Source organism: Budorcas taxicolor, chromosome 5 (genome assembly GCF_023091745.1).
Source record: "Budorcas taxicolor isolate Tak-1 chromosome 5, Takin1.1, whole genome shotgun sequence".
Classification (NCBI taxonomy): Eukaryota; Metazoa; Chordata; class Mammalia; order Artiodactyla; family Bovidae; genus Budorcas; species Budorcas taxicolor.
In genome coordinates, this window is record NC_068914.1 from 90,998,822 (window position 1) to 91,021,195 (window position 22,374).

The 22,374-nt window shown below is 36.7% G+C and overlaps 1 protein-coding gene across 2 annotated transcripts in view; it reads right to left on the reverse strand.

The window, feature by feature from the left end:
* Window positions 1-21,964, reverse strand: part of CAND1 (cullin associated and neddylation dissociated 1) — a 43,968-nt gene extending 22,004 nt beyond the window's left edge. For both annotated transcript variants that reach the window (XM_052639481.1, XM_052639479.1), the window contains exons 1-7: window positions 21,655-21,964; window positions 12,430-12,573; window positions 5,088-5,242; window positions 2,806-2,929; window positions 1,581-1,837; window positions 1,395-1,500; window positions 83-228 (exon numbers count right to left, since the gene is read on the reverse strand). In XM_052639481.1, coding sequence (XP_052495441.1) covers window positions 83-228; window positions 1,395-1,500; window positions 1,581-1,837; window positions 2,806-2,929; window positions 5,088-5,242; window positions 12,430-12,573; window positions 21,655-21,722 — 1,000 coding nt within the window. In that variant the 5' untranslated portion in view covers window positions 21,723-21,964. The remainder of the gene's footprint in view (window positions 1-82; window positions 229-1,394; window positions 1,501-1,580; window positions 1,838-2,805; window positions 2,930-5,087; window positions 5,243-12,429; window positions 12,574-21,654) is intronic.
* Window positions 21,965-22,374: the final 410 nt, after the last annotated feature.

Genomic DNA, 22,374 nt, shown 5'->3' on the forward strand with positions numbered 1-22,374 from the left:
TACATTTTGGGGCTAAGAATCATCTCCATCTATAATTAGTTCCTTAATGAAAATATAACAAATCCTACTTAATTTGAAATACCTTGGTCGTCATCATCACCACCGTCTGCATCCATGGCATTTTCATCTTCATCTTCATCATCATAATTATAATTAGGATCATAAGTAAGATACTTAAGACATATATTTATAATAGTTGTAACATGGGGATACACTTCCTTAGGACATCTGTAGAAAAAACAAAAGCTACCTTGAATAATTGTACTCATCTTCTTGATTCAGTATCTGTCAACTTTATTACCAGATTCTGTCTTCCCTTTAATGTAACATTGGAAAAGTGGTCTCCAGCCTTTTCAATACCTAAGATCCTTCATCTTTCCCTCTCACTAACTTCGTGTTTTAAAAGAGATTTACTTTTCAAATTACTCTTTTTTAATCAATTTTAAGATGAACTCTTCCCTCCTACCACCCCCATTGTAACACCTTTGAAGTCAGGATGATTCTTATAATAAATGGTATGACATGGTTAGTGTGGGGACATACAAAGAGAGATCTGTACACAGTCTATCTTTTCAACATACAACTGTAACACAAAGGCCAAACAAATGTATTCTGCAGTAACTAGCATTACTGGTGAAAATGGTAGGGTACATTAATTTAGGTCTTATAACTTTAATGTTCAGAAGACAGAATGTATAATAAATGCCCAAGAATAAGTATTTCTCAATTAAAAGGATAGAAATGAACCCCACAATTTTTAGCAATTTTATATGACTATGAAGCTATTTATCAAAAACCATGAGTGCAAACTCCTTACTATTACTACAAATAGCAACAGTCAAGTCACAAAACACTGTGCTACAACGCTGTCAATTCTAGCCAGGAGTGGGGGAAAAAACCCAACAATCTCGCTACTTAGCCAGTATGATCTTCTCACACATAAATGCAGTTATTATTAGAACCAAGGTTTTCAAACTGAGAATCACTGCCCTAGCAAAATGGATGTAACAGATCTCAAAAATTGTTGAAGAGATACAAAATTCACTAGTATATATTTCTGACCAGATAATTAATTTGTTCTGGTAAACCACAGTAAGACAACTGAAACACAATTATATATACTTTTCCCAAGTTCTTTAAGTTCTCACAGTAAGGAGGAAACATTTCAAAATAAATGTGACAACTGTATTTTAAAACTAAGATGATATTCACTTCAAATACTGTATTGTTATCACTTATTATTTAAAACTTAATTAAAACATCTGAAATCCAAAATTTAATCCAGCTGTGAATAAAATAATTCATTTTTCCTCACCCACCAAATCTAGATCTTCATTATTATTCTATTCTTAAGAAAAAATTTTATTTGAAAAATAGAGATCTTAAAAACTTGCCTTCTCACAAATGATTCAAAGGCTTGAATGCAGTACTCTCTTAATTCATCGTCATCTACATTACAAAATTTTACCACCAAAGGAATTATCTTCTCAAGGTATTCACCTAAGAAAAGCATATTGGTTCTTATAAATATTCATTAATATGTTTTAAAGAAAAATTTTAATTATATAAATATTTCTTACCTATTCTATGACCAGCTTGCCTACTAATAGCAGCAATACATTGTATGTAGGTTCTTGTGGTTGACATGGAATCATTTTTGGACAACTCTGACAACAGATGTTCAATAAGATCGACAAAAACTATATTTCCACAGCTCATAACCAGATGGCCAAGAGCAATAATGGTTCTTTTCCTCACTGCAAGTCTAGGGCTGGTCAACTGGGGGAGCAGACAGGTCAGAATTGAAGGATGGAAATTAACAAGAAGTCCTCCTTGCCTTAAAATAAAATAAGAAGGAAACAAATAAATTCAAGATGTCCAAGAACTACTACAATTTCTGCCCTCTGACCATCTCTTGATTACTTCTCCCTATTGTCTTTTCTCTACAAATCTATACACTCAGTTTCAACCACTGTGTTGGTTCAACTCCTCTCTCTCTCGAATCATTTCACATGTGCAGTTCAATGACTCAACAGCAGTCAAATATCTGTGTCCTGGCCAGTACAGTGCTAGTGATCAAGTCACACATAGGACAAAAGGTCTAACTGAATTTTCACTACTTATCAAATTGATAAGCCTCCAATCAATCAGAATGATCTCTGACTACCTTCTATTCATTCTATGTTCTGGAATAATAATGCTTCCCAACTCAAGACTACTCATATATTCTGATATATTTTATCCTTAAGCACATACACCTGTGTTCTAACCACTTTGCAAAACCAAATCCAGATGTGGTTTCCATAGCAAACTTTCGTGGCTCCTTCCATTTTAAATGTCAAAATACACTGTACTCTGCGTTAATATTTAGTCCAGCTCTGCCTTACATTACAGCCATTTGTCTTATCTCCTATAGTGAAGTATAAGCTTTTTGTGTGCTAGGATAGCTCTTCGCTTTTACTGTGTATTTGTACCACATGAAGGCACTTGATTATTTTCAAGTTCAAGTGAATTAGCCACAAATAATGATGACTATATTCAAGAAAATAAAGGGTAAAACAAAATATAAAAACTGTGCTGAAATATTTAAATTACAAATTTTATTATTTTTCAAGCTACAAAAAATATGCTTGCTATGTAATATTACATAAGTATAATTAGCTTTTTTCTTCCCTCACCCCTAACCACACATTTATAAAACAATTTAAATATTAATAATTTGACCAAGTTTTATTATATTTATCAGAAAGTGTTAATAAATGCAAATATCTGTATATAAGTAATAGAAACCACAGTCATGTTTACCTGCTTAACATATCAGCCATAATATCCAAGGCTTCTAGCTGAACAGAGACATCTTCCTGCTTTGCTATTGCACTGGTAAGACGCCCAGTAATCTTTTTACATACATTAGCAGCTAATGCAGAGCCTGCACGAAAAAGGAACCATAATAATTTCTAGGCAAGTATGTTGAATTCCACCTTAAATTCATTCTAGTTATTAAATACTCAGCAACTCTAAACTTGATTTAAAAACTGACTCAAGAGATCCATATCAGAAAAATGTTTCAAAATAGACTGTTTTTCAATAAAATAAGTTATTAGACATAAACAAGAATTGGAGATAACTGCAGAAGAGTGCATGAAACAGGGAAAACAATATCAATTCAGTAAACTCATACTGCACAACTATTTCTGTGCACCAGTGGGAATGCTGGCTATGGAGCTATTAGCAGCTGTAATGTTTACACCTCTAAACTGGAAAGCAAATAACATTTTTCTCTACTTGAGTCATCTTTAGTAGTAACCTAATGAGATCCTTTCCAATCTAAGTAGAAATGTTGTTCCAGGAGACTCATCAATAAAGGTTATTAATATTTTAAAGTAGATCTGTATTGTTACTGACCAGAGAGAGGAAAAAAAGGAAAAAGAAATTGTGAAAGTAAAAATCTGCATGGTTAACAGAATTCCTGTTAGAGCCAGAAATCAGCTAAAAACAAACATGTTTTATTTAATGAGAGGGAAAAAATGAGGACAATTATAATATAACTAATAAAAGGACACTTGCTCCTTGGAAGAAAAGTTATGACCAACCTAGACAGCATATTAAAAAGCAGAGACATTACTTTGCCAACAAAGGTCCGTCTAGTCAAATCTTTGATTTTTCCAGTCGTCATGTATGGATGTAAGAGTTGGAAGTATGAAGAAAGCTGACCGCCAAAGAATTGATGCTTTTAAACTGGGGGGTTGGAGAAAACACGAGAGTCCCTTGGACTGCAAGGAGATCAAACCAGTCAATCTTAAAGGAAATCAGTCCTGAATGTTCATTAGAAGGACTGATGCTGAAGCTGAAACTCCAGACTTTGGCCGCCTGATGAAAAGAACTGACTCAATGGAAAAACCCTGATGTTGGGAAAGACTGAAGGCAGGAGGAGAAGAGGACAACAGAGGATGAGATGGTTGGATGGCATCACCAAATCGATGGACATGAGTTTCAGCAAGCTTCAGGAGTTGGTGATGGAAAGGAAGCCTGGCATGCTGCAGTCCATGAGATCACAAAGAGTCGGACTTGACTGAGCAACTGAACTGAATACAATTATAAATAACATGCTCACAGTTGGTGAAATGTTTTTGAAGTAACTAATTCAGTAAGGGTAAAGTAACAATGACATGATACAGAAAATAATGGGTATGAATCTTCTTCACCCAACAAGGTAATCAAAACTTTGGATGAACTGACCTAATCTCCCTGAATTTGAATTCTCTTATCAACAATCTACATTATTAAGACCTCTCACATGATTGATGTTTGGACAAAGTGAAACAGTACACATGCATCATCTAGCGTGATAGCACAGTGATTAATAAATATTAAGTAAATGAATGAAAACTACATACTAAGACTACATTTTTACCAATATACATCTTTCCATGGAATAGTAATTGCACTCCATTTGCAGATGAGACAGTAACTTTAGACTGTTAATTTAAGCCAACAGCTTAGTAGTGAAGACCAATTCTAAAACTTACATAAAAATTTCTGTTGGAGATCAAAAGCTAATTACTTGACAAATTCATTAACTGTAACTGTTTTAAACTTTTTAAAATTGTAAGTAGTTATAAAAGGCTCAGCCTGTACTAAAGATACTAGTAAACTGAAATCTTTCATAGCTATCTTAATAGTGTTGTTTTACACCATAAATTCTAATGCAAAGCGAAATTAATACTGAAAATGGAAAGCTAATCAAAATAACTCATGATTTTGGTTATCTTTTCTCTCATGCATACACTGGTTTAACTCTTTTCTGCAAGTCACTGTACATGCAATGATATAAAATCAAGTTCCAACATCAAAATTTTTCAGAACTGGCACTCCAAAGAAATACTTAAATTCAATCAAAATAACTGAATTTGTTTTTAAGCAAAAATAAGACTCTAGACTTTTTTCCCTTCACTGTTCGAAGGGATGTTTACAAGATCTTCAGGGGTAAATACATCTTTCTCTCTCTGTGACCAGGAGAAAAAAAAAACTAGAGAAACACTTCCATTTATAAAAGGGAAACAGAAGGAAAAAACACTCTTGCTTACCACTGGAAGCTGGAGGAAGTTCTCCAATTACTGTTTTGAGGCCAATACTCGAAATATCTCGAAGTTGTTCTTTATCAGAAAGCATGTTAGTGCAGAGGGTATCTACAATTGTCTCTACTTGGTATTCTTTCACTTTACTCACTAAAGGGCCAAGACTGTAACACAAAAAGAAAAAAAAAATTTAACCTAGATAAAAAAACAGAAAGAGAGAAAACAAATATACAAAAAAGAGTATAAAAAATTGTTGGTTAATAAGCTTCTTGCAGTTTCCAATTTCTTCCCATTTATTTTCTTCATAGTATCATGAAATTCAAGATGCTTTCACCTGACCCCCACCCTTGGCAAACCCTTCAAATACACATCCTATAATAATAAAAAAGCTAATTAGGAGTCTGTTCCTAACAAGAATCCGATGATTTACCTGCAATAGAAATTCCACCCAACATATCACATTTTGCCAACTGTGATCCTCTCTTCCTACCATCTAACACCAACTTCATTCAATTCATAAGTCCAAGAATTTATATCTTTTATTTTCTTGTTTTAAGCATCAAGTAATCAGTTGCAGAAACCAAACAAGTCAGAACCTCTCCATGCTTCCAAAGCATCTTGAATACGCCTTTCATATTAGTATCTCATACTGCTATTATTTTAGCACTGCATGTAAGTCCACTGGTTGAGGATAAAGGCAAGCTCTCCTCCTGTGTCCTTCCCACAGAATTTAGCACATAGGTAATACCTGGGACATGACTATCCACTGAAGAGCCACTGTACTCAAGACTGTACTGAATAACAAAAATGGCCCTGATCTTCAAAAATTTACCATATGGTTGGTGAGGCAAGGAACTCACATAACTATTTTAGAAATTAACTGAAGGCATTCACTACTCTGTGCAACTGAAAAAAAAAAAAAAGATAACTTTTAAATGCAAAGTTAGTATTTATTTACAGACAGGAGACCGCACTTCAGAAACAAATTTTAGGTACTTGCATTTATGGGATATAGTTAGAAAAAAGAGCATTTCAAATGGAAGGATCAGATGCTAGAATGAATACAATACACACTAAAGAGATGAGATGTCAAAAGAATTGCCTGACTTAGTCATTACTCATATTAGTTTTAAACTTTTCAGGGTCACTTTTCAGGGACCCCAACTCAAACTTTGAGAACTGTTGCCCCAAAAAAGGTATTAAAAAAGTGGTATAAAAAAGGTATATAAAAACTTCGAGAACTGTTGTCCCAAAAAAGGTATAAAAATACCAACAGGGATTTCTCTGTTGGTCCAGTGGTTAAGACTCTGGCTGCCAATGCAGGGGACATGGGTTCAATCCCTGCTCCAGGAAGATTTCACATGCCATGGGGCAACTAAGCCCATGCGCCACAACTACTGAGCCTGAGTTCTGCAACAAGAGAACCCACCCTCAGTGAGAAACCTGTGTACCACAACTAGAGTAGCCCCTACTTACCACAACTAGAGAAAGCCCTCTCACAGCAATGAAGGCCCAGAGCAGCCAAAAAAATAAAAATGGATTTGCAAAAATAAAAACCAACAACAAAAGAAACAAATAGAAAAAAGGCAAAATGGCATGCTGAAAGCTTCCTACATCAATATTTACAATAAACAATGAACTAAAAAAACAATGCCATCAAAGGGAAGAAATTATGAAACTGAATAGAAGGAAAAAAGCAAGACTCAACCATCTGCTGTCTACAAGACACATAATTTAAAAATAAAAACAGATTAAAAGCTGAAAGTAATAGAAAAAAGATGCACTATGCAAATACTAATTTAAAAACAAAACTGGGGCAGCTATATTAACATAAGAAGACATAATTATAAATATGTATGCCTCTAATCATACAGCTTTAAAATACATGAAGCAAAAATTGCCATTATTAAAGAGAAAAACAGATAAACAATGATAGTTGAAATTTTCAACACTCCTCTCAGTATTTAATATCAAGAAAAAAAAATCACAAAGGATATATAAATCTGAACAACACTACCTTGACCTGACATTTATAATATACCATATTCAACTTCTGTAGGAAACACTTTCACATATACACAGGGAGCATCCACCACAGTGAAAGTCACTCAGTCATGTCCAACTCTTTGTGACCCGATGGACTATACAGTTCATGGAATTCTCCAGGCCAGAATACTGGAGTGCGTAGCCTATCCCTTCTCCAGGGGATCTTCCAACCCAGGAATCGAAAACGGTCTCCTGCTTTGCATGCAAATTCTTTACCAACTGAGCTATCATATGATGAATCATAAAACCAATCTCAATGAGTAGACAGAACAATACAAACCAAAACAAACAAAATAAACCTCTCTGAAATCTTAAAGAGTATGATTCTCTGATCATATGCAATTAAGTCAGAAACCATTAAAAATAAACATCCAGATAAATATTTGGAAATTGCTTCTAAATAACTGGTAAATCAAAGAATAATCACAATGGAGATTAAAAATGCTTCAAACTGAATGATAAAAAAAAATAATCACAAACTACTTGGAGAAAATATACCTTTAAATGTTTAAGAATTAGGAAAGGAAAAAATAAGCGGAGAGAAAAATAGTAAAAAAAAAAAAAAAAGAAGCAGCAGCAGCAATCAGTAAAATAAGGCAACACACAATAGGGAAAATGAACAAACTTTGAAGTCAGTTCTTTGATAAGATTAGTAAATATGGTAAATCCTTGATTAAATGAATTGAGGGGAAAAGAGAGAAAACAAATTACCAAAATCAGGATTAAAAGAGGGGGATATTCACTGACAACAATTGTTAAGGTAGAATATCCCAAGGAATGAACAGAAAGTACTGAAATAATTATGAGACACTGCAATTAACGGTTAAAAGATTTAGTATTATTGTAATTGCTGATCCTCTTCAAATATTTCTATAGCTTCAACACAATTTCAACCAAAATTTGAGCAAGCTTATTTTTAAAACAGAACCTGAGAACCTGATTCTAAAATTTACATGAAATACAAAGAACTTAAAAACTCAAAATACTCTTGAGAAAAGAAAAATGACCTTACTTCAGATTTCTACAGATCTGTACCAGTGTTTCTCAACCAAGGGAGATTTTTGCCCTTCAACAAAAATTTGGCACTGTCTGGAGACATTTTTGGTTGCCCCCACTGAGGGATGAAAGAATGCTACTGGCAAAAATAGTGGGTAAAAGCTGAGAAACTGCTAAATATCCAACAATACATGGAACATACAAGATAGTTCCTCATAACAAAGAATTACCTGGCCCCAAAACTGAAGCGCACCAAGCCTGAAAAAGCCTGAGCTACGCTAACAAAACAATATGGCATTGGCATTAGAATAGACAAATAGACCAGTGGAACATAACAGAGTCTGGAAATAGACTTTTATTTCAATTGACTTTTGACGGAGATGCCAAAACTGACAGCACAGAAAGGAAGATGCTTTCAATAAATGGTGCTTCAACAACTGGATGTCCATATGGAAAAAAAAAAAATAATAATAACTTCAATTTCTACTTCATAAAAATTAATTCAAGATAGATCACAGGACTAAAAATAAAAGCTGAAACTATAAAGTTTTTAGAAAACAAGGGACAATCTTTACAACATAATATAAACAGATTTCTAAGAACACAGAAAGCAATAACCATAAAAGCTGAAATGAATTTATAAATTAAGTCAAACTAAATTTTAAAGTAAATTAAAATTTTAAGATCAAATTGTGAGAAAATACTTATATATGCACAAAAGGACATATACCCAGAATAAATGAACTACAATTCAGCAATAAAAAGACAACCTCAATTTTAAAAAGTGGGGAAAGTCCACAAAAAAATAAATGGCAATAAACAAACAAAACAGCATTAAAGATCAGTAGTCATTCAGAGAAATGGAAATTAAAACTACACCTATACACCACCTGGAAGAGATAAAGAGCAACATAACCAGGACTTCTGGCAACCCAGCAGTTAGGACTCCATGCTTCCACTGCAGGGGGCACAGGTTTCATCCATGGGAGGGAAACCATCTGCAGTGCTGAGAGTCGTAGCCATTACCAACCGTTGATGATAACGTGGAACAACTGTACTTTCATGTAAAATGGTACAAATACTTTGGAAAACAATTATCAGTTTCTTAAAAATCTAAATGTTCACGCATGCTAAGTCGCTTCAGTCACATTCGACTCTTTGCAACCCAACGGACTATGGCCTGTCAGGCTCCTATGTCCACGGGATTCTCCAGGCAAGAATACTGGAGTGGGCTGCCATTTCCTCCTCCACGGGATTTTCCCCCACGCAGGGATTGAACCCGCGTCTGTTACGTCTCCTGCATTAGCAGGTAGGTTCTTTACCACTAGTGCCACCAAATAGACAACAGCAATTTCATTCTTCCTAAGAAATAAAGACACATGTCCTGAGATTCATACAAGAATGTTCCCTCTACCTTTATGCACAATAGCCAAACCCTAAAATGATATCAATGAACTACTAATCAGCAGCAAAAAGTCACAAAACACTAATATATCCAAAATAAAACCAACTTAAGGTGAACAATGTTGACATCTAGTAAGAAGTTGTGAGGTAAGGATACAATTTTATGTTTTCCAAATAGTAATCCAGTTTTTTTTTTACATGGTTCAACTTTTCTCATGATGCTGCCAACTGCATCGTGTAGTTTCCACCCTATTTCCCACTGCTGTTCTATTACTGTGTCACTACCTCACTGCTTTCATCCATTAGATAAACATAACAGTATGTTTCCATATCAAGCAGGGTTAACCAACACATCTCCAAGTCCAGCGATTTTCAGGGCTTTTGTGGTCTATCAAGCAAATATCCTGCCCTTCTTTGCTCTTCATACCAAAATGCCCTTTAGAATCAACTTGTCTAGCTTGTGGGAAAAACTTACTGATTTTTCGAGTTAAGTTAGCATTAAAATAACCCAGAACTAATAACTCTGTTGAGTTATTCTATCCAGGGACCTGAGATGTCTTGCCATTTGTTCACAAGTACATTTTTGCTATTGGTCAAGAGTATTTTAAAGTTTTTCTCCTATAATAGTTTTTTAAAAGATAAAATTATACACTTACTTTAAACCATACAATATCCTCACCCAAAGTCACCACTGTAACATGTTACATTTACTGCTAGGCATTTTGTCTTTCTGTTGCATAATAAATGGACATTTGCTTCCATATCTTCTGTTTTATTTGCTGATATGAAGGCTGATTTTTGTTCATTAATTTTACAGCACACTCCCTCACTAAATTTTTTATTCTCTTTTCTTGATTGACTTGTTTTTGCCTGTGACCTTTTAAATTCTTTTATGTCTTAGTTTCCTCCCCCTTGTCTTACAGTAGCTAATGCCTTCAAAAGAAATCTAATGAAGAGAGACACTCGTGTTCCTGCCTTTAGTGTGAAAGTGTCTGGTAATTTACTGGCTTTTGGGTTGAGGTATAAATGTGTTTGTGCACTTTTTAAAAAAGGACCTAAGGATTTCTTGTTATGCTTTACTTGAAACAAGTGATGAATTCACTTTAATGATATAAAGCATCTCTGACCTGTTCTTCACCCTGACATTAAATATGATGCCAGTTTTCAGAAAGTATTTCATCCCTCTACTTATATTAAGCAGTCTAGGTGTTGGATTTTATTTTTTTCTTTTAAATGAAGAACACAAGTTGAATCTCATCAGTACCTTGACAACTAACCAGATAGTTTTTTCCCCCTGATCTATTAATATGATGAAATAAAAGTATTAATAAAGCACATAATATTAAATTGTCCTTATACTCAGGATGAAATTCACTTGGTCATGGTAAACTGCACTTAATATACTACTGATTTTATTTTGAACATTTAAATGAAACTGATGTGTAATCTTCTCTTTTAGTGTTATATTTAGTCAAAATTTGTTATCAGTATTTTGTTTAAAAGGTTTTAATACTTTATGTTCTGAAATAATTCTAGAACTATCTGTACTGGAATTATCTGCTGTTTGAAGTTTCAAAGAGTATGTGAAAAGATTTTGGGGCAGGAGTTTCTTTTGGGTGATGAGTTCTTTGATAAATTTTTCAACTTCTTGATAAAGCTACTTAGTAATTTATCTATTAGGACTTTCCCTCCTCCTAGAATCAGTTCTTGAGTTTTATCTCCTAATATATTACTTTTGTTTCTATCTTAATTTCTTTCTTATATTACTAAATATATGTCATTTCCCCCCCAACCTGTTAAATTTTAAGTATAAGAGATCATCAAAAGCTCAGGTTTCTAACAAGATTCATACTCAAGTGAATCAAGATCTGTGTATCTCTCAATCTGGGACAAAACCTACTTTTTATTATCATTTTTAAAGGCTAGTAATTGCTCAGCACATATGTTAGACAAAATTTTGTTTGTTAATAATAAGCACATATCAAAATAAAAGATGAAAATAACTACTGAAGTAAAACCAGACCCATTGGCTCTATTCTGCAACTTATTTTTTTTGAAGACCCATTTTATTTTAAACTTGCAAATGTTCCGAGTTAAAGAAAGCTGTATTACATATCTAGAAAACTCTATGCTGACCAATGATTTCTCACACTTTGCCTGTTTTTACAGATGCGTAAATCCTTAGCCTAAAATAAATTTAAAGCCTTTATAAGAAAATTCAAAAGTAACAATGAGAATGCTCTATTTAAATCAATACCAAATATTATATGTCATACAAAATGAGATTAAATTCTATAATTTAACTTTATAGGAAGCTAAAGGTTGTACTTACCAATAACTTACCATGTAAATTTTTAAGGATCTCTAATATTTGATATGCATAAATTTAAAAGGTGCATTAATACAATTTACTAAGAACTCAAATTCTCTCCCCAGCTGTCAATATCACATCTAAAAGATGCTCTCAATGCACCATTCTTCAAGGTAACGGGAATTCTTTGTAACTATTATATCATCAGTGTTAAGTGACCTATAGTTTTAACTGCTGCTATCCTTTACTAAGTCTTATTATTTTTTACTTCCCTTATCATTGGTTCTTAAACTTCACCCCGCCTTGGAATATACAGTAAGTAGGCCTTTCAACCTAGCTAAAAAATCTGGCCGAGTAAGTAAGAGAACTACTCTTTCTAAAGTTTCATAAGATATAAATACTATTGTTCTAGCCAATATAGAAACTACATATAAGAATATGTGTCTACGTACCAAGTACAAATGCTAAGTCAAGTTACCCGCAAAGTCTAAAACACTCCACAAAGACATAGAACAAAACTAAGAAAATTTACCAGTTACCATACTGAACTTTTTAAAAGTTGAGGTGGTAGGAAGCAAGTAAAAAACAACTTACCATTTGACAGCTAAATTCTGTACCTCTCCATTTTTATCTTCCAGTAACTTCAAAATCATTTTCACTACCTTTCTTTCACTATCATCATCCAACTTGATGGAATCTTTCTGCAGTTCTGTCATCAAATCATTTGTAGCCATAAACCTAATAAGATTAAAATTTGTCAGTAATTAAAATTTTTAAGCATTAATAAAAATCAGTTTTCAAATCCAATGCTATCACTTGTATCTAAGTCCTGATGTACTCTTTTAAATAAGGTATCCTTGGCTTTATTTTCCTCAGGTTAGCCTTGATTTCAAATTTACTGACAGGACCTTCAATGAACACTCATTCAGTACACTCAAGCTGACCCTTGAGCAACGTGGGCATTAAAGGCTTCAATCCTCCCGACGTACCGCGCCCCCGCCACAGCCCTCCACATCTCATCAAAAATCCATGTGTAACTTTACATTCAACATCCACATCTGCACAGTTCTCCATCTGCAGATTCAACCAATCCAGATTATGTAGTATATGTGGTATACATTTAATGAAAAATTTTCCCATGTTAAGTGGACGCGTGTAGTTCAGACCCATAGTTCTGGGGTCAACTATAATTGCATCAAGGCTTTTAGGGGAAGAAAAGTGCCTCTTTACTTTTACTTTGCGTGTGATTTGAATTTTATCTAGGAAGTCTTTAACATTAAGAATACCTTCCTGTGTAATGCTGTAGTGTCAGACTGGGCAGCTCATATTACAAACCACTGGGAAAACTACAAAATGCAAACTCTCACCTCCATCCCAACTCCCACCACCAGAATCAAGTGTATTTTCAAAAGGATGTTTTGAAGCAGAAAGCTGTTCCACCAGACATCTAGCCTCCTTTCCTTAAGAACCACTGCCAAAGGACAAAGTTTTAAACTACACACAAGCATAATTCTTATCAAGTCTTGTGAAACTGCTTAAAAAGAAAAGCATATGGTCAAATTGGGATAACACAGGTAAATTAAGCCTGTGCCTTTTGAAATTAACACAGTTCTCCTAACTGGAAGCCCCTTCCCATTTTACATGATGAAAAAAATGAATTTAAAATCAGGTAACAGTCCAGAAAGTTAAAAAGAAAAAATCAACTGAATAGAACCATGCACGCACTTCTGCACATAAAGCATGAAAAGCATCTTCACCAATTATTTTACTTGGATAAAATCCATTAGACAGGCATATCAGTTAGGAACCCCTAAGGATCTCCGAAATGTTAATCATATGGTTGAAGAGAAAACACAGGGATCATCAATTTGAATTTAAAAAAGCATATCATCCCAATAAAAAGTTATTTTATAGTTCTGAAGAAACTACTGGTACAAAGATTCCTTACCATTTATTTATTCACTGCCTGTTATGCTACAAAGGTTGGATTATGAGCAAAGGACCCTCAAAGAACTTATACTTCTAATAAAGAAGTTTATTGATTTCAAAAATCTAGTTAAACATTTTTAAAAGCTGAAATGAGCATCAGCAAAATTAGCAATAGATATTTTTAAAAATCAGAAAACTAGATTGCGATAGTAAGAATTACTTTTTAATTGTGACCCTGAAACCAGAAAGTTCCCTCTGTTAATGTGTTAAAAAGTCTGCACTATAAATCTTAAAAAGAAGTTGTTTGACCAGTTTGAAAGCTATCCATGGCAGACTGAGAAGCAAATTTGTAAAATGTCTTTTACACATTTATTGCTTTAGCTATGGCACTAAGGGCTGAAATGATAAACTCAGACCCAGTCCCTCCTCTGAACTTTTCATCTCACATGGCAGACAAACAGGTAAATTCGACAAATCTCACACAAACTTTTAAAAATACTCAAGGGTGTGTGGCAATGACCACACCAAAGAATTGACAGTTTGGATTTCAAAGGTTTGAGAGGGGTTTCCATGGAGAAAGCTGGTTTGGGATTTTAAATCTGTGTGCATGGCGGTGGTGCTGGGGAGGAGCATAGCACCCCAGAGTGAGAAGCAATTCAGTGTGTGAGACACAGGGAAACCTAACGGGAAGATGGAAACACAGGCTGAGGTTAAGATGGGAAAGGCTGTATATACTCATTCACTATGTCCTGAGAACCTTTTATTTGTCAGGTACTATGCTAGGTGCTAGCATACACCTACAAGGGCTAGCAAAAGCAAACACAGGTGCTTCCTGCTACCTAGAAGCTTACATAACAATCGAATTGAGGCATAATAACTTTTTTAAACTACATATATGAGTACTTACATCATATGTAGTTATGAACTGAGATAAATGCTATGAAGGAAAGGAACATGATATAAAGACAATGGGATAACAAAATAACATGCGCTAGACTGGAAAGAAAGTTGTATATCAGAAAAGACTGAGATCCTAAACATGAACAGGAACTGTGTGTGGAGAGTGGGGAGGTTATAACCAAGTAAGCAAGGGCCAAAAGATTAAAAAGATTTGAAGACCTTACTAAGATTCTAGTCTTTATTATAAAAGTGATGGGAAGCTACCGAAAAGCATCTGAGGTAGAGATGAAGAGTAAGTGGAATGATCACATTAACATTTTCCAAGTATTACTCTAGTTACACTATGGAAAGTAGTTTGAAGAGAATCAAACTTCATTTAGCAGACTGAATGGAGAAGAGTAAGGAGAGCTACTGCAGCTGGAATTAGACTTATGACAGTCAATGGAGATGGAAAAATGGACGTACAGCCAAGTCTCATTATTAGCAAAGTAAAATGTGTTGTAACCCCCAAATCAACTCTCCAATGCTTTCATGTCATTTGCAGACTTGTGAAGAACCACGAAACATTTGCAGCACCCAAAGCACGCATCCGCACACACTCCCAGCTGACAATGCACAAGGTGATGGTCTGCCTTATTTCATCTCTCACACTGTAAACAAGCACCCTCTTCTCAGTCTACCTGGTGCCACTTTTTTTTTTTTTTGCATGTCTGTGCTTTTTGTTGGTAGTTCTGCTGTTTAGAATGACCCCTCCGGGTGCAGTGCTGAAGCGCTATCTACTGTCCCTGATAGCACACAAGAAGGTCATGATGCGTCTTCCCGAAGAAATACATATTAGACAAGTAACTACTGTAAAACAAGAAACAACCCTATTTGAGATTTACAAGATTAAAAATTAACAGACTTTTGAAATGGATTAGATATGGGGGTAGTAACAGATGAGTTAAGTACAAAGAAATAGGAGGGAAAACACAGGATTTTGGTGTTACAGCGGGTATGTATCCTGTCCAGTCTTAATGTTATTGAATAACCACCATCACACATTAGATGGTTCAATCACTCATCTTACATCAGAGGGAGAGAGAATTAACAAGCCTAGTTCCACTACAGACTACACTGAATGGCCACTCCTCTGATCCTAATCAACAAAATCCCAGCAAAAGTGAAGCCGTCAACATCATGAATTACTGCCCTGAAGACCAACTTCATCTGCTCTTGGCCAAAAAAATGAAGATTTGGGGGGAATGGAGAGATGCTGAGAAAGGGGGGCCAGTAGCCTCTACAGTCCAGGAACTGGAGTGTAGTTCTGAGGTTCTGAACTGAGTTCTGAGGTTCATATCTAAACTCCAATTAAAATATCCAAATGAATAATCCAAACAGATCAACAGATCTTATCTTACAGTGAAAGGATATTGTTTTCCTATATATAATCACACAGAACATCCATTTCAGGCAAGCTCACTTAGCAACACAAAATACCAAACATCCTCCTAACTAAAAGAGTGACTGCAACTTCTGCTTTACAATAGCTGTTCCTCTGCTTTACCGTGCCTCCTTATAACATTTATTAAGATGTCAAGTGATCGAATTGCCCCTTTCTGACAACATCCACTCTAAAGCAAACAAACCCCTGCCTCCTTGCTGCTGCTGCTGCTAAATCGCTTCGTAGACGGCCTCCTACCAGGCTCCTCTGTCCCTGGGAGACCTTACCAAAATTATCCAAATAGCTACTAACAACCTCTTACTGAGACAAAGGGTAACAAACCCAAACCTGTGGGAGGGACACCTATACATATGAAAATTTCAAGAAGGAAAAAATGGTAAACAGTGTTTACATACGAAATAAAAGAGCAAAGAAATCACCCACTAAGTTACCTGGAGATTGTTATCAATTTGAGGGAGAGTAATTTCAGTCAGCTTAGGTGGGCAACCTCTTAGGAGTTTATCTCATCTATGGGAGGCAATGCAGAAGGCAATGATCAGCTGTGATAGTTAGGAAGAAAATTCTAATAGAAGAACTACCAACATACTGCATTAAAAAGAGGCCTGAGATAAGGAGACTAATTTGAGAAATACTCATCAGGGAACTAAAGTAAAGAAGAAATGGTGATATCAACTGGGACATTTGGTGGATGGTAACATTAACAAGACAAAATAAGAAAAAATAAGTTTTAAGGTGGGAGAGGAGGAACCTGTTAACAAGCAGACTTCTATGGAAGTCCCAGGTGGATTAACCTGCAGGCAGTGTCATCTCATTTACTCAAATATTTTGGTGCTACCATCATTAGAAACTGTGCCAAGGCTCTGCACAAAAAGTTATAAGCTAGACAGTCAGAGACTGCAACTGAACACACTTGGCTTATTCTACCGAACTGAAAGTTACCTGAGAAGTAAACTTACTCATCTTAAATAAATCCAATGCGGAGAGGCAGAAATAATGGTAGAAAGAGATACTCTGTACTGTACAGTGAGTGGTTTTCACAACACTTCTAATACACAAACACAAGTTTACCCTTGCTTCCAACAGAGATTTAAAGGCTACTGGCAAACTGCATCTCCCAATGAACAAACTACCTTTCAAAGATTTCATACACACCCCACCGCTATCTCACCTTTTCTCATTACTTCTCTTAGTCATGAATCAACTTGGGACAGTCTTAATATTGTTCATGTAAATAAAACTCATTTTTAGTCAGGTTTCTTCTTCCCAGTTTCCTCAATGAGGTCCCTTTCTCCTCTTTTTCAGTGGTGAGACCTAACTATTGCTGATAATGAGTGTTAGCAGTACCTGCATCCACACCTCCCTCCAAATCACATTAACTGAAATCATGTAAATTACTGCCATCAACAGGCAAAGTACTTAGAAAATGCTCAGAAGTCACCTTCTTAAATCTCTACAAATCTATTTCTTCTGATTAAACCTACTTTTCTTCAAGCACAAGCAGAAGAGCCTCTCCTGTTATAACTGTTGTCATTCAGTTGCTCAGTTATGTTTGATCTTTGAGACGCCATGGACTGCTGCATGCCAGGCTTCCCCGTCCCTTACTATTTCCTGGAGTTTGCTCAAACTCATGTCCACTGAGTCAGTGATGCTATCCAACCATCTCATCCTTTGTTGCCCCCTTCTTCTCCTGCCCTCAATCTTCCCATAACACATTATTGTAAATGCCCACACAGTACTTTCAGCTATTACAGGATCTGTAAGGTCCCTTCCAACTCTGAAAGCTGATGATTCCATAACAGGCCTGATATTTTTATTAGCACTTTAAACAGTTTTCAAGGGCAAATATTTTCCAATAGTCAAAACACATAAATTAATTTGGTGACAAACCATTATCAAGCTGGGAAATTCTAAAATGCAGTGAATTATTTTAAGATCGCATCAAATAATTTGGGTAGATTTTACAATGATTTCTTAAAGAAACTTTCCCAATCCTTTTTTTTTTTTTAACTCTGGAATTAAAATCCAATTCAACTAAAACAAGTTATCTATTGAGAACTCCCAGGACCAAGGCCCTAAATTAAGTGGAGGATTCAGCTCAATAAGACAAGGTCCCTGCCGTGTCTAACAAGATTATTTATACTCTCTCCCTGAGTGGTGTTTTGTGTAGAGTGCTCTCACACCTGTACTCATTTTCTCTAACTAGAACTTCAAGACCTAGCTCAGATCACACCTTGCAGGTGAATCTCCTTGCTTTCATGTTCTCTGCCACGAAGGCCTGAAAGCTACATATAGCCCTGGGTTCCTTATCTTTTCACAAATGTCTTAACCATTCAACAAGCATGCAGGTAATACTGAAGGCAAGCACTAATCTTCAACTTTTTGGAGTCCCTCTTAGGGAATTTAAAGTGTCTTTTAGCACAAAATATTCCATAAGCCTAACTTAGAACTGAAATTTAAGGTTTTGTTCTTAATGTCCCCTGGTAAAAACCTTGGTGAAGTAGAGTATGGCAGTTGAGAGTTTATGCCGTGAGGGTATCTGGAAATCCTAGATCTGCTGCTGTCAAACTGACCTTGGGCAAGCACTTACTGCAGGATGGAAGTTTCCTCAACCGTAACAGAGACTGCTTGTGTCCACTTTACTAAAGTTGTAAGGATAAGTGTATAAAGTCCACAGTAAGTATTAACTATTACGTACAGAGAGATAAAACAGTGGTAAAAATTTTGTTTAGCTTTTGATTCCCTGGAATACTTTAATTCAGTTGGTGGTGAAATACATGAAAATAAAAGCAGAATATCATTAGTTACCTCAAGCCACTGAATATTCAGGATTAATATTTATAAGCGAAGCATTTGCTTTATTTGTGCATATTAAAGTTTTCTTCTCTTATCTACATAATCACCAAGCACTAAGCCTTACCATCCCATCTTCAAAGAATACAGAATGCTAAAACATGAAAGAAAAAGGACACTAGGTTTTGGTTTTCTCTCCCAATGAATCTGAGCCTATAATTTAAGTCCTACAACAACAACAAAAAAAAGATTCTAAAGTTTAGAAGCCTGCATCCATTTATTTACCCCCTTCACATTAAAAAACTATGTTGTTATTCAGAGAGCTGAAAATCTGGGCCTGTAAGGGACCTTTTGTAATCATCCATATCCAAGTTTCTCAAAAGCAAAAATTTAATCTCAAAGTAGCCTGCCCAAGATATCAGATAGTTTACAACAAAGAATCCTACAGGACGAGAACCTGTATTTGTGACTAGTGGTCATATTCTCTTTGGATTCCACCATGAGGAAAATGATTTTTTTTTTTCCTTTTGGATGTAGTTTTCTTTTCCCCTTGGCACAAGGTAAAGTAGTCTGCATACGTTAAGATCTTCTATAATGCTAATTAATCTTGTCCTCAAGATCCTTCTAGCATTAGGTATTTTTAAAAATGTGACTACAACTGTGGTATTTCCAGCAAAATAAACAAGTATATAAACTTCTAAAGAGAAATTAGAGAGCATCATTTTAAAATGGAACACACCTATTCAAATACAGAAAAATCTTGTACTTGACCGCAAATGCTGTTTTAATTAATCTCTTACATGTCAGTTATTTAACATACCTAGTGCTTTGGTTTCAAAGTCTTGTCTATTACTAAAGGGTGTGAGCGTATCACAGGTCTTAAAAATATAGTTATCAAGAATAGCTTTATGACAAATTACTGAAAGGCACTTACTGTTCCTAGGCATATCTTCTATAATATTCACCAACTATTAGAAAGATATCATTTTTAGGAGATTAAGTAATCCTCCAAGCAATGTTTTGATTTATTCAAGCCCAAACTGGTAGATAACCCTTATCAAGTTCCACACTGAGTATTACTCTTCCATATAATTTGTAAAAAACCCTCAAGCATATATGTATTAGATTCTTTTACAAAAAATGTAAGGAGGCTTTGGTCAATATCACATATGCAGTATTATCACATGACTTGATTTCTGTATTTTCAATGGCTTGCACTGAAAGCAAGCAAAGCTCCAAAGGGAAACAACATTCTAATCCTTTAAGGAACAAACAACTTTTATTTCCCCCAATAATTTTTATTTTCACACTAAAACTCACAAACCTAAAAATACCCCAAATAATCGTCTCTTTCCAAAACACTAAAATATTTATTATGAGGAAACTAATTTTAAAAGTTTTGAATGCAATACTTAAAAACTGCCTAGGTAGCAAAACTTTTTGAAAATCATTCTTGGCTTTGAAGCCACAGAACCAAAATGTATTTCATTGGCTCTCTTAATATACCAGCATACCAATTTAACTAGCAACACGATTATTACATTTTTCATGATTCTTTAACAAACAGAAAAATGTTCCCCCAGGACCTAAGGTTTGGGTGTGTTTTCAGGTTTTAAAACGTACTGTTCATACAAAAGAAAAAACCCTCCGACCAAAATTCAAATTGAAGACTATTTGTTCTTCCCTTTAAAATACACAGAAAATACAACCACTAGAAAACAAAACAAGTATCAAAAAACATAAAAACCCGCTTCAGATCGGGAGCTTATTTAATTCGTGATGGAATAGAAGGCGGGAAGCAAGGAATGTAGCAATTACTACTGTGCAAAACAGAAAAGAGGAAAAAACCAACATAATCTGTGAAAATATAACAATTCTTCAATATGCATGTGACCAAGGTCTGGAACCAACAGCACAAGTCTCCAGGAACAGAACTGTATAACAAACCTTCATATTCACCGCCCCCATATTAGAAAACTCCTTTCAGTAAGATCCATTTGTTCCCTCTACTTTTTTATTTAAGGTTCAGCAATTCAACTTTCTGGCAGTAATTTTGAATAAAAGGAAATAAGACTGAAACCCTGAGTTCCTGCTTGGGTTTTTACCTGCCAAGGAAAAATGACAAGAGATGCTGGCGGGAAAACTCTAGGAGTCAAGTTTCCACCATCCCAGTTCCCCCTCCACCTTCTTACCACCTTCACTAAAGGGATAATCCAAAGAAAAAGTTTATAACACAACCCCGAAGACTTGGGAGGAAAAGCAAATCGTTCAAGCAGAATGCACCTAGGCCTGCTCACATCTGCGGGAAAGGAGACGCAGCTGGGACCCCGCGTGGGCAGCAGCAGCAGCAGCTCGGGCCCCACGAGCAGGGAGGCCTAGCGCCTCGGGCAGGCCTGGCCTCCACGTCTCCAAGCCTAGAGTGACTCCCTTGCCCACAGCGGTGCGTGATCTCGCCCCTTCACGCTACCTGGGACGCGAAGTCACGTCCTGGGAGGGTAGAGCATGCGGTGGGGGACGCAGAAGGGGCCTATGACCGAGATGGGCAACGGCCTAGAGGAAATAACGGGGGGAGGGGGCTAGAAGGTGGGCGAGGAAAGGGGCCTGCTGGGATCGGGGAGCGGAGGGTGGCCTGGAGGCGTCGGGAAAGCCGAGGAACCAGTTAAGGCCAAAGGGGTGGGGCAAGGCCTGTGTGAGGGCCAGGGCCGCGGATGGGGGACGCCCGCCGAGGCGGACTGAGGGTCGGATTTCGGCCTCACCTGAAGTCCTTGTCGCTGGACGTCATTTTTTCCAGCAAATTGGAGATGTGGTACGAGGCGCTCGCCATGTTGACGGCCTCAATCCCGCCCGCCGGCGTTGCTGGTGCTGCTGCCCGCCGCCGCTGGGGCTCCTCCTCTCGCTCGCGGCAGCTCCCGCTTCCAGGGTCGCAGCGCGACGCAGACGCTGACTAGGGAGGCGCCTCGACAGGCTGCCCCCTCCCCGGCAAGGCGTGGGCCTGTCCCGGGGGAAGCAGAGGCTAAGGGGCCGGCCTAACGACGGCGCTGCTCGCCGGAGAACGGGCTCATGAGCAGCGTGGAGTACAGCAGGGCCTCTCCGAAGAGTTGGACACTTCCACTCCCTCCGCACTCGTTCCCTAGGGCAAGAGGCCAAAACCCGCCTCCTTCGCTCCGGGGGCGGGCACGGTAGACGCGGGCGCTACGGAAAGCTAAGGTCAGGGTTCACGGAGGTCTCCCCACGCACGCTGTGGAGACGCCAGATGAAGGGCAATCCTGTTGGCTGAGGCCCATGTCAATCTACACGTGATCCGCCCTTCAGAGGCCTGCCTATACCCAAAGGAGCTGATCTCGCGAGATTTAAAAGCGACGGTTAAAGGACCGGGTGGCCAGTAGGATGAGGATGCCTTCATCCGAAAAATCTTGTTTCCTGTACGACAGTAAGAAAAAAAGTTTACGATTTTTAAGGCGCACAAGGCCTGGGAA